The 14,190-nt window shown below is 40.3% G+C and overlaps 1 protein-coding gene across 5 annotated transcripts in view; it reads right to left on the bottom strand.

The window, feature by feature from the left end:
• Positions 1-14,190, bottom strand: part of LOC110827656 (cell adhesion molecule 1) — a 474,923-nt gene that overhangs the window by 17,741 nt on the left and 442,992 nt on the right. For all 5 annotated transcript variants that reach the window (XM_022059497.2, XM_087347883.1, XM_087347885.1 and 2 more), the window contains one exon: positions 1,319-1,511. In XM_022059497.2, coding sequence (XP_021915189.1) covers positions 1,319-1,511 — 193 coding nt within the window. The remainder of the gene's footprint in view (positions 1-1,318; positions 1,512-14,190) is intronic.

The raw sequence follows: 14,190 nt of genomic DNA, 5'->3' as shown, positions 1-14,190 counted from the left end.
GCCAGGCCGAGAAGCGACCGCAAGAGGTAGGCAGTAACAGGAGGCTGGAGAGAACTGCACGATGAGGCGCTTTGTAATTTGTACTATTCACCACATGTAGGACTTTTTACAATGAGAGCACCTTTGGACATTTCTCGCTGCAGGCAGCAGCTCGGAACGTACTTCGTCCTACTCGGTTATACAACATGGTGATACACATTTTAAACATTATTTTATTGTAAACACTTTAAGTTGAACAAATTAATTCACACTGTTTAGGTTCCTCGTTTAAGACAAGCCTTGCCCTCGTGCGTATTTTTCATTCGTAACTCGATTAAAAATCACGCCATATTATTAAGGGCGTAATATCAAGGGCGCGTATGGGATTTAGGACGTGCGAAACATATAATTTTATAATAAAAACATAAAAGAAAGACTTCACTCAGAGGGAAAATAATATTATTAAAGTGAATCTTACATAGCTTCTGTGTGTGCCGACTCGATTCACACGGTAATAAATATTTGGGTTCCACAAATGAGTGGGGATGTCTTTACCAGCTAAGTAACTGTCAGCTTCTACGCCTGTTTATAAAAGTAGTTTCTTCCATTCAGGATCTTTACAAAACATTGTATAGCTTATTATCTTTATCCATGAAATACGTGCTACATGTCCGGCCCATTTACCCGCTTTCAACTTAATAATATGTGGCGGAAAGCATACAAAATACGAATCTCACTTCTTCAATTTTCTCCATTCTCCTGTTATTTGCTCCCTCCTTAAGTCCAAATACTCCTTACAGACACCTTAGCTAATTTCATTCCTCAAGGTGAGAGTTGATATCAGAATCCATAAATCTTGTAGAATCTGGTTGTGAAGTTTGAAAATAATGGGTTGAACACGCTGGGAACAGCTTTTCTTTTTAACTATTTCTGGCGGAAGAGGATTGTCGCGGTCCCTAAAAGGGAATTTCTCGGAGTCTTAATGTTTCTGACTATTGTGCATTGTAATACGCAGATTTCTTTCTGGACTTCGAATATCGTATGTATTTTAACATCATAAAATCAAACGTTTCGAAAGATGGACTGCTTTCGTAATGAAGTAAAAAGGACTGAAAATCTGCCTCTTCGTCTAGATGAAAACAGTTTCTAAGATATTGTGACTTCATACTTTTACAATTTAGACGATTGTGAGAACCAAAGTAACTCGGTGAGTTGCATAATTATCTGGTGCTCAAGCAAGAACGCGGTAATACCTAGCAAGGTAGCAGTTATTTCAATTTGTACAACATTTTAATCTTGTGCGTTGTAAACGATATGTCCTCCATCTTATGCACAGTACCTGTTATTGAAGTGGTCTTCAGATCACCATACTCGCTGTGCTCTAACGCGCGGAATGCCGGGATTGTGGAGAGGCACGTGAGTTCCAAGCGGCCTTTTGGTCCAGCGTCGCGTTCCATGATGACGAGACTGAGTTGCGCTGTCAGGCGCTTACGGTCGCGACTGTGGAAAAATCTCAGATGATCTTCTTTGACCTGCAGAGTAAACAGGTAACTCAGAAATAGGATAGAATTTCTTTTGTCTCAAGCACTCTGCTGAAATCTGCAGTCATCGTAGCGAAAGGCTTAAAAGAGCTTAACGCCATATTTTTTGTTATTTAATAAGTCCCCATATTCGTGCCATACTTATTTCTCAGCTTAATATAAAATCAACTTCGACGAGCTGGTCGGAAAACCTGAAGGGCAGACACTTCTCAGAAGACCTAGGCGTAAATGGAAGAACAAAATTAAAATCAATATGGCTGTCTTCTGAGTTGTTGTGTCGTGTAGTGTGGTAGAATCTTACCGACGTTTCGGAGCTCCCTTTTGCCTCCGTTATCAGAGTGATGAGTAAGCAGCTAAGTCAAAGTCCAGCTCACTTTACAACTGACAGTCTTTGACCAGTTACCAGATTAATATACTAAATGCTACACAAACTATACATACTTGAAACGCAAGAACGAGACAAAACACTAGGAAGTAATCGAGAACTGATAGTCGTCCGAGTTTTTTCTGCACATTAGATGGCTATGCGTCTGCGCAGATGGATACTTCTGTTTGAAGGTCGAGTCAATTCTCCGTTCAGACGGACAGTACCTAGGATAAGCCGTTACGGCCCCACACTCAGCATTACAAATAATAAATAGTTACTTCGATGTTGCCACATTGAAATAACAGTGAGATGGGGACGTTTCCTGAGTATGCCGAAGCGTTAGTGAAGGAGACAGAGGTTCTATCGAGAACACGGATAGTAAACGAAACCACTGTGCTTTAATGCACTCGTTCAGAAACAATGTTGCAGTGTGGCTAACTGTAGCAATGTGCTGAGTGACAACAAAACCACACATGCGTAAGGATCGCCACAAAGGCTGTAGATTTATAACTGCAAGTGTTCAATTCGTGTCCCTCTTGCTATCACACAATCGAATACGGTGCCACCTGCAGCGCACACTTCGCAGTGTCACAGGTGTGATAGTTGTGCAGGAGACAAGGGTAATGAAATGTCAGCAGCTGTCCTCTGCGGCCGCTTACCGTTCACCACGGCGTCCAACGTAAAGGTAATGATCACGAAACATAAAAATACCACCGTAACTTCCTGCTATGGGAAATGCAAAGATTGTAGCGTCGTAACGACTCGTCCAAGGTTAATAATTCCAACGCTTGAGACAAACATATTATTTATAACAAATTTCCCTCCATATATTTTTTTATGTTTTGCCAAATAAAAGAGTTCTCTTATGGCTGTGGAATTATGGGACACTCTGTACATACTTTAAATAAACATTCTAGTCAAGATACCTCTATTTTCATATCGAATTTTGAAATAAAAGCCATTGTTGGGTACAACATTTTTGTAAATGAGTGACCAGGAATATATCTTTCTTTAAATTGATTTACGATACCTTTCTATTGAAATCACAAGGCAAGACACAAAATCGGGCGTCAAATAAACGTTCTGTCTAAAAATTGACAACTGAAAAGTCACCAAATGCGTCTGTAAACACCACACCTATTCACTTTCAAAAGAAAAAAATGTCCACGCACAAGTCAGTACTAGAAAACTAGAATTACTTAGAAATATATTTCACTGATCACGTTTAAAGTAAAATATGACATACTGTGAGCGGATAGATTAACGACATTAAAATGTCAAATAGCTTCAGATCACACACGTGTAGTGGTGACCAAAGGACAACTAATTTTATCATAGTTAATACACCAAGTTATGGTTAAATTTTCGCAGTTCAAAATACTAGTTTCTTATGTTGTTCCGTAATATTTCCCGCAAACTAGTAGAATAACTTTTGTATCTGGTAAATGGTGTATGATAAAAGATTTTTAAGCGAGCGGTGCAGACTTGTTTGAAGGTGTTATCATTGCATTTTCTAAAAGAGACTGAGAAAAACTACGGGAAGCTATAAGATAATAGGCAGCCCGGCAAAATTTCGAAAAACGTCCTCCTGTATCTACGTGAATGTTGTCACAGATTTACTGGGCGTCGTGTCGAAACATGTTTTTAGAGGAATCGTCCTTTCAGAATCATAAAACAACACACAGGAACGTGTAATCTTATTGTTTCCGCGACCCGTGCTACATTCGAATTCCAGCATGAAGTTGACCTGCAGGGATCGACTAAATTTAAACTTAGGTGCAGAAAATATATGATCCCAATGGAGAAGTCCACATTAATCCAACACCATCCTGTATGTGTGAACAACTAGTGCAGATCTTACAGCAATTTACTTTAAGCACTGACGTCGGTCGTACCTGAACTTAATAGCGTACCATATACAATGCTCTGGCTTTAGTTGCCACCACAGCTGATCAAGTTCAGGTCAGACAGGAAGCTTGTTCCCGCCATATCGATTACACAACCTACACAATCGATAGTTACCTGTTCCCTAAATAACTCGACAGTTACAAACAGCAGCAGCTGTTGAATAATGTATTCCGTGCGAGGTAACCGGAGAGCAACATTACCGATTATATCCTGGAGATGAATGTGGGCGTCTAAAAGAGCGAAATACTTAACACAGATGGGCAACTGCGTCATTAATAACTGTGTAAGAATCAAGCAATATACAGATTTTAAAGCCGTCTTAAAAGCGCATAAAGGCTGTCTGATATTTGAACTATGTAACCGGGACGATTTTGCGGTGGTGATGAAGAAGATAGTTAATCTAAATAAAATTTAAAATTTGAGTATCTGAATGAAAATACCGCCCCTATTACAGGCATAAACCCCACAGTGCACTTTGGAGAAATATGGATATTTATTCTGATAATTAAACAAAAACTATCAATAGGTAGGATTGTGTTTTAAACGTTTAAGCCCTGATAATAAAAAAACATAAAATATAATAAATAATGGAGAAAATATGTTTGATTTTCAAGGAATATGTACGTTCCATTGAACGCATGGGCTAAAATAACGGCATTGAGAATATATTATATTCACAGTGTCGCGGTGCAAAATAATTGTTGCCTGATTGTGGAATTTTGTATGTAACTGATAACATTGATTCTACGACTTAACGGGACAAATAAGTAAACAATTTCATGTTGTATATTTTACGAATTTCTAAGGCTCTTTCTTTCCCACGTGCATCGATGAAATTACTAGGTATAATCAATGTGTATTTCAACGTAATACATAAGCTACTGGAAAAGAAATTGGACTGAATATCAGCAGTAGTATCGTCTGCTCCCTCCAATAATCGGGACATACAAATAGAATAGTATAGAGAAGATCAGGTGGACGGATCGAGTGACCAACGAAGAAGTATTGAGGAGAGTCAACGAGCAAAGAAACATTCTGCAGGCGATTACACGAAGGAAAGCTAACTAGCTGAGACATATTATGAGAAGGAATGGGTTACTGAGTGATATCATCGAAGGCCAGGTTGAAGGAAAGCGAGGACTGGGAAGAAGAATGATACAGCTAACCGACGACCTTAAACAAGGAAATAAGATGAAGTTCCAGGAATTAAAACGAGAAGCTGAGAATAGGGAAAACTGGCGGACTCTTTTTAGGCAGAATAATGGACCTGTCGTCAGACAGAACACTAAATAATAATAAACCCTCACCTGACAAGATGAACGTTCTTGTAAAGAAACTCCTTCCCCTCGCCAATGCTTACATCACGTGACACGGGCCAATGGTCTTGCTGAAGAGAAGTGTTCATGTCTAAATTTGGTGAATGTGACAAGCTCTAGCACCCGTGTCAAGTCAACACAGGTTACAACCCGGCCCCATCAGAATTAAATGATTTTCTGTGAGCTTATAGTCCCAGTGGGCACAAGCATTCCTGCAAAATTTCCCTGCTTTATGGCCACTAGGATCTTGACAGCGGACATAAAAATACAAGAAATAGTTTCTTTGGGCACAGTGACAAAATCTGCTGTAATTGAGATACAGAGCACGCTTCCAGCTTATTTCAAAGCTAATAAAATACCTTCTCCTATTAAACCTACATATTTAACACAGGCATGTTTTAAAGGTAATCAAATTGGACCCCTGAACTTGAGTTTCCTAAAATGCTGTATTTTAGTTCTTTTAAAAAATGAAAATATATTGTGTGCATGCAAATTATTCTTGAAAATTCTTCAAATATTTATTTTAAAGTGTATGGAACTGGATTTTGTTAAGCAGTTTACCGAGAAGTGTCACTTCCCATGTATTGATGAGTTAACATCTAGCAAAGTATTTATTTTAAACTTTTTTATATTTATTAATTTATTTGAGTGTAAACAGCTATGTTATAAATAACTGTTTACAATTATATGTCACTAAATCTATTACTACGAGGGTCGCTCATTAAATAATGCCCCACATTTTTTTTCTCAGCCAATAATGACGATAGAAAAGTGTACTTTTACATGCTTGAGATTTGATGTTTCTCGCGTTCGTGTACGGAGTTTCAAATGATTCCAACCAATGGCGGAGCTGTAGTGAACTGTTAAAATGGCGTCTGTGAACGACTCTCGTTACAAGCAACGAGCTGTAATTGAATTCTTTTTTGCTGAAAAAGAAACTGTGGTGAACATTCATAAATGTTTGTGTGCTGTGTATGGAAGCTGTGCAGTCGATAGGAGCACCGTTGGTCGCTGGGCTAAGAGAGTTAAAGCTTCAGGAAGTGAAGAAACCGAGCTCCATGATCTGCCGCGCTCTGGGCGTCCTGCCACAGCCACCACTCCAGACATGTTGAACCGCGCGGATGCCATTATTCGTGAGGATCGGCGCGTCACAACTCGACAATTGGCCCAACAGCTTTCAGTCAGCAATGGAAGTGTAATTGCAATTATCCGGGCTCTTGCATATTCGAAGGTGTGCGCAAGATGGGTTCCACGAAGTCTCACAGCAGACCACAGGATTCAAAGGAAAACAATTTCTTCTGAATTGTTGGAAGCGTTTTGATGCTGAGGGATCATTACAGGTGACGAAACCTGGATACACCACTTTGAGCCGGAGACAAAAAGGCAGTCAATGGAGTGGCATCACCCTCAATCACCGAGAAAGAAGAAATTCAAGACAACTCCCTCCGCCGGAAAAGTCATGATGACTGTCTTTTGGGACAGTGATGGGTTCATTCTTGTGGATGTAATGCCAAGAGGTGCGAGACGCGTACATTGGGACCCTGAAACCCTCAAGAAGCGTTTCCGACGAGCTCGGCCTCACAAGCATCCAGCAGAAATTTTGCTCCTGCACGACAATGCACGCCCTCACACAAGTCCGAGAACCCGGGAAGAAATCACCAAATTGGGTTGGACGGTGCTGCCCCATCCACCCTCCGACTTTCATCTCTTTGGGCCACTCAAAGATGCTATCCGCGGAACAAGATTTGAAGATGACGAGAGCGTGATTCAAGCAGTGAGGACATGGCTACGTTCACAGGACAAGAGCTGGTACCGGCAAGGCATGCACGCACTTGTTCCACGATGGCGTAAAGCCGTACAAGTTGATGGGGACTATGTGGAAAAATAGTATGTGTAAGGGAAACATTGATTTATATTGTCACTAAATTTCAGCCATCTTGAATAAATATATTCTGAGGAAAAAAATGTGGGGCATTACTTAATGAGCGACCCTCGTATATGCATGCTACCAAATTTTTGGTAAAAAATTGGGAAGCTTATTAAATTACTACAACTGAAAGAAAAATGACTTAGATGTAAGGTCGAGTCATGGTTTGCATTATTTAGTATTTAACTATATACAGGCATACCTCGGATATATTGCGGGTTCGGTTGCAGACCACCGCAATAAAGCGAGTTACGCGAATTTTTAGGTTTCCCAGTGCATATAAAAGTTATGTTTACACTACACTGTAGTCTATTAAGTGTGCAATAGCATTATGTCTAAAAAAACATTGCGAGAATTACCAAAATGTGACACAGAGACACGAAGTGAGCACATGCTGTTGGAAAAATGGCGCCGATAGACTTGCTCGACGCAGGGTTGCCACAAACCTTCAATTTGTAAAAAACGCAATATCTGTGAAGCGCGATAAAGCGACGCGCAATAAAACGAGGTATTCCTGTATGTGAATAATGCAGTACCTGCAGTATCAGCAAATCTGAGCAGGATTCATATACTATGGTTTCTCTGAGTTCAGAGATCTGCAGTTTCGTATTCTCTGGGCATTTGGGATTTTCAGATGTTCTGAATATCCTTCTATGCTTCTATGTTACAAATTTTAAATGTATTTGCAATAATTACGGCATCCCGTATCACCATAACTTTGTGCTGTAACGCATTTGATGAATGTAGACTTATTAATGTCAGGAAGAGCTCGAGAAACATACCTCTTTGCATGACTAAAAATCTACATCAATTAAATGGTGACCATAAAGCTCGTGACAAATGTCATAGAGTGGTAACGAACCTGAAGTGTAATGCATCAAATAAAAGAAAAGATGTTGGCAGTGACGAGATTGAACAGTTTGCCAACATCACTGCAATGGAATCCCAAAACTGGAGTTTGCAGTCAACTGGCAATTTAACTATGAAAAGGAAAGATGAGGCAAGGGTTCAAAAGTAAAGTACCCAGATTAAGAATGAGCTAAAGCAAAAACATCTCACCCCAAGCGCCTACATGGGGTGCAGAGGGACAGTTTTACTTTTTCCATAGTATGCTGGTTCACTACTGCTGGCAGTTCAAAAACGAATGTGAAGGTGAGAACAACAGGAAGTAAAGTGTATTAAGATTTTAAGCACGTCATATATAAATGTATTATTTCCCATTTCTATTACACGGTGTTATACTAAATAAACGTCATATAAACGTTCTAAAATTATCATTTTCATTTTACATTATCAATATTACCCTGGATGAAAGTAGAACAACATTTACTATTGAATTTTCTTTATTAGCATTTCTATAGTAAACCAAAGGGACCAAATAAGGAAAATTATAAATATAAGATTTGAGGTTTTGACAGCGGTGAGTATTAAGATTTCTGCCTTCTGGGTTGTTGCGCTGTGTAGTCTGGTCGCCCTGATGACGGAGGCAGTATGACCTCTGAAACGTTGGTTAACATCGACCAGACTACACACCGCAACAACTCAGAAGACGGAAATTTTCATCGCCCTGATGACGGAGGCAGTATGACCTCTGAAACGTTGGTAAACATCGAACAGACTACACAGTGCAACAACCCAGAAGACAGAAATCTTCATCGCATTGATGACGGAGGCAGTATGACCTCTGAAACGTTGGTAAACATCGAACAGACTACACAGCGCAACAACCCAGAAGACAGAAATCTTCATCGCCCTGATGACGGAGGCAGTATGACCTCTGAAACGTTGGTTAACATGTACCAGACTACACAGCGCAACAACCCAGAAGACAGAAATCTTCATACTCATCGCCCTGATGACGGAGGCAGTATGACCTCTGAAACGTTGGTTAACATCGACCAGACTACACAGCGCAACAACCCAGAAGGTAGAAATCTTCATACTCACTGCCCTGATGACGGAGGCAATATGACCTCTGAAACGTTGGTTAACATCGACCAGACTACACAGCGCAACAACCCAGAAGACAGAAATCTTCATACTCATCGCCCTGATGACGGAGGCAGTACGACCTCTGAAACGTTGGTTAACATCGACCAGACTACACAGCGCAACAACCCAGAAGACAGAAATCTTCATCGCCCTGATGACGGAGGCAATATGACCTCTGAAACGTTGGTAAACATCGACCTGACTACACAGCGCAACGACCCAGAAGACGGGAGTCTTCATATTCATCGCCCTGATGACGGAGGCAATATGACCTCTGAAACGTTGGTTAACATCGACCAGACTACACAGCGCAATAACCCAGAAGACAGAAATCTTCATCGCCCTGATGACGGAGGCAGTATGACCTCTGAAACGTTGGTTAACATCGACCAGACTACACAGCGCAACAACCCAGAAGACAGAAATCTTCATCGCCCTGATGACGGAGGCAATATGACCTCTGAAACGTTGGTTAACATCGACCAGACTACACAGCGCAACAACCCAGAAGACAGAAATCTTCGACCATTATAAACTTTTTTTTTCTCAAGAACCCTACCCTCAAATTTTGTTGACAGATTCAGGATCAGCGGCTATGAAGGGCATAAAATATCATACAGGAAGCAAAAAGGATAATGGTAATATTCGCTGTCAAGTGTTACTTGAATTTTCCATTAAACTCAACAGCCTCCTATGCTTAGCTTGACATTCAGCCACGAAAGTAGCACATACGTATAAAAATATTTATTTGACCTGGGCATCCTTCTATCACGTATAGTATATTTACTTTTAGTTCTATAAATAATTCAAGGGAACATACGCACTGTCTAAGAGGTGGAAGCAATGAAATGTTATATACTGTGCTCTACGCTGGAATTATTTATCAGGCGAGCTTTGTCAAAAGCTGTCATGCTTCACCAGTGTGGTGACAGGTAATCAACGGCGAGAACTGAGACTTACTACAGCCAATAGCAGACATCAATTTATAATTTTCTTTTCTAACAGACCGCAACTTTGCACAGACGTCTCATCTACTCCTGAAATATTCAAAGGCAGTATGTTATGTCGCTTCATACATGAATTGAGGTGGTATGTTCCTCAAAAACGCCACGGCATTTCTACCCAGAACATCGACATTAACGTTCTCTCCAAAACAGGATGTGTGCAATAAAACCCGCGAATGGGCCTTGTTTTGGCCCATTTGACTCCAGTTCACACCCCAGTACGACGCTTCTTTAAGAACCCATGTTAACGTTATCTTCCCTTCTAAGCCTAAGCATCCCATCTCTTGAGTCTTTTCGACTCAAATTGTAAGACAGCTCACTTCTGGGTTGTAGTGCCGTGTGGTCTGTTACACGGCGCTACAAGCCTGAAGACAGCCATCTTCGGACTCGCCGAAGTGAAAACCTCAGATCCTACTCGACTCAACTGTGTCAATAAATGTTGTACATATCTGCTATGCTTGTTTCATGCTCCGTCCATCTGATTATTTTCGATTTGATGACACGATCAATATTCAATTAAAGGTACAAATGACACATTCCATGTAATACAGTATGTCCCACTTAACGTGGAATCCGCCACGACAGCATGCAGCCGTACCAGCAGCGAAGTACCGGGAAATAATTTAATTACAACGAAGAATGTAGTAAGTGGGTTGCAAGTTACAAGAGCCCATGTCCGCATTTTTATATCACAAAGTACTTAACGTTTTTCGATAAATACGTGTATTGGAGGGGGGGGGGGGTAGTGAACCAGCAGTGTGAAGATTATGTCCATGTCAGTCCACTACAGCTTCTCCTTACCTTATGGCTCAGTCGAACTTAAAAAAAAGTTATCAGCGCATATAAGTTACAAAAAGAAATATGTAACCGAGTAGGGTCTGTATCATTTAAGGGAAAGAATCAAGCTTTCGCGGCTATTCAGCGCGAACGTGAATATCTTACATTAAAACGGCATCATGTAGTAGAAGGTCATATTGCCGACGTTTCGGAGATCCATATTACCACCCAGGAAAAGTTTCAAATTAGTATCTATAACAATTTTTATACATATATTTCTATGTGCTTTGAGGTTCTCAAAGCGTTAAATACAAAGATGGCTGCCTTCTGGGTTGTAGAGCCACGTAATCTCGTATAAATTCATCAACCGTCCAGAGGTTCATTTCTGAGGCAGGACTATGACAATCATCTCCCTGATGATGGAGGCATCAAAGACCTCTGACACGTCGATAAACCTCTACGAGACTGCACGGCACTACAACACAGAAGACAGCCATCTTCGAATTTTCCAATGTGGTACACATAAAGGCAATAAAGTTTATATTCATGCAGTTCTTCAACCGTTGATTAGCCACCATAAATTCAACGCAAATGTCACAGACACATAAGTTATCTGACATCTTGTACCTATCCCTTTCTACCATTTCAGAAAATAATATTTGAAAGTAAAGTTTCGTGTCCCAGGAATCCTTGCAGTCATTCATTACTCGCGTCTAAGCAACCACAAGAAGCTTTCACAAGCTTTCAGTTCTTGAAATACGTCAGAGATAGAACTACCACACACTGAAATCGTGTCTTCACGGGTTCCTTTACCTACCCAACTTCATAGAGCCGAGACCTCCTTCAGAATTCAATACTGCTCAACAATTAAGACTCTTTCTGGCTTTTATGGACCCGAAGGCTTATTATCATGTTCACAACATCCCAACACTGTATAATAAATTATTATCGGGCTACCAGCCTTGTAAGGTGGTTTAATAAAGAAAACATAAATGTTTCGAGAAACCATATTCCTCTGTACTTGGTCGCCGTAAAAGATTCAGATCATAAATACCATCACTGGTTTGTCTAATCTTCAGCTAGACGAATCCAGTTCATATCTTTACAACCAAAGTCCTTGAAGTCAATTTTAGCATTAACATATCTGTGTTCAGGCGTGGGCCTGGTTCTTCTCGGTAATGGAGCAAGCAGACATATTTAATGGTGTTGATACTGTTAGGGAACTTTTAGAAGTACCAAAACGGAAGACGAACACGTTTGAATAATTTAGTACAAAGCATGGGTTACATATTTCATTGCTGTTCTAAATTAAAAGGGATGATTAAGAAACACAGCACAAAGGGAAGTGAAGTAGATAAATTTACTAAAGGAACAATTCAATTCAATTCTTTATTATTAGTGTGCTGTATCAACAGCCAGAAGGATGAAGATGGAGACGATTTTCACGAGGCATTTCCACTGGGTTTACTGTAGAGGTATGTACTCAATACAACAGGGTGTTGTGTCACATTAAATAACGGAAGAAACAAGTGAAAATTGTTTTGATACAGTAGACGATCATATTTAATTAGTAATCACTGGAAACTTTACACAGTGTGCTACCTGCGATGCTGAGACGCCATTGCAGTGCCGTCCACATCATCTGGCAATGCCTCGTATTCGTTTTAAATTTTAAAATACGAAACCGTCTTTTCCTCGTAACAAAATCTGCTTTAAATATACTAATCGCTTTATATCATAAAAACGTTTCTGTAAGGCATACAAGCTGGAACCGTAGCTTTAAGTTTGCATAATTCATTTCAACTCTCTCGTGTTTATTTCGTAGACTGTTTGTTTGATCTCATAAAAGCGGAGAGAAATCTCTGCCTGAGGTTTTTTTTTTTTTAGTGTTCTGTCTGAGGACAGGTCCATACGAACAGGATCCTTCCATCCTTTTCTCGGACTGGGACCTGTTCATATACGTTCTTGGCAGATGATCCAGAAGTGGTTTGCCATTGCCTTCTTCTGTGTGTGAATTGAGTAATTGTTGGGATGCCACGGAGAAACTGGGGAAGCCCCCGGAGGAAAACTCCGTGTTGCCTAGACCACGGCCTTGCCCAACACAAGTTATAAATTCGGGCACCGCCGGGAATCGAACCCGAGACCCCAGGATTACAAGGCCAGCGTTCTAACCGCTAGACCACCGTGGCTTTTTCTTGAGTTACTACGTGATGTTTTCATAAAACCTAATGACAGCAAAACTCGTAGGCCTAATCTAGATCTTTAATTAAAGTCACAGCTCGTAAATTAACAACCAATAAAACAACTGAAACTGTTAAATTAACTATATAAGATACTACATAATTTAGTCCCCAGGCTACCATCATCGTACCATGGTCTGAAAACGCCAATATTGCTTCACGCTACAATTAATTGTTTGTTTTAGCAAGACGTCTATTATGGGAATTTTAGGCGGTAAACATCGGCCGAATGGTTTTGTGAGCGAATGTTCATGTTGCTGATTTCCTGTACCAGCCATTTAGGCCATTAAAGTTGGTGTTTCCCTGGACACCAGATCATGGATGGACTTCCTGCTCATTCAGAGTTCTAGCTGTAACAGCCAATTTACATTTGCATCTGGTTCCTTTATAGGCGTAACAACAGTCATGAGAATTCAAAGCTCAAACGGAGCAGTAATTCAAACGGTCTCTGTATCCAACACAGATTTAGATACACTAGGGACCCAGAGAGTCGTTGATATTCACCAACGTGATCAAATAGCCGTAAGGTAACTAACTATAGCTCAAACCAGGTTAGTCTTCTACGGATCTGCAACTCGATTCTGGCAGGAACATCTTCCAACTAAAAGAATTTAGTTAATAATCTGTCAGCTACAGATAAAATTCATAATAGGTGATTAGTAAATCAATTCATTAGCCTATATAATGTTTATTTGCAAAATATTTCATACTGTGAATATTTCACTGTGACTAAATTAACCATGACATAAGTACCTCAGTCGCTTCAGTGCAGAAACGCACAGTTCCTTGCTACTTACTCATAACTTTGAGCCAGTTAAATCACACACGTGGCCCAACGGCAATCCCACAGCGCAGCTAACATGCCTATTATGCTGTATGATCTTAAGCTTTCACGGTGAATAAGTATAATAAATTCTTCTCGGGCTACCAGCCCTGTAACGTGGCTTAATGAAGAAAACATCAAAGTTTCGAATACCATCTTCGTCCTCGTCCTCAGGGTACTGGTAGCCCGAGAATAATTTATTATGCCTATTATGCTGTGGCAGCTTAATTGCCAGAATTGTGACTTCGGTTTTTATAGATACGGTTCAATGTTTTCATGTCCAAGATTCGTAATGCAACATTTCCCCATCTGTAAT

This window comes from Zootermopsis nevadensis, unplaced genomic scaffold (genome assembly GCF_977971745.1).
Source record: "Zootermopsis nevadensis isolate Lab colony 2312 unplaced genomic scaffold, Znev_1.0 Znev_ptg000012l, whole genome shotgun sequence".
Taxonomy (NCBI): Eukaryota; Metazoa; Arthropoda; class Insecta; order Blattodea; family Termopsidae; genus Zootermopsis; species Zootermopsis nevadensis.
Note: the sequence above shows the minus strand (reverse complement) of the source record. Positions and strands in the feature narration are given on the sequence as shown.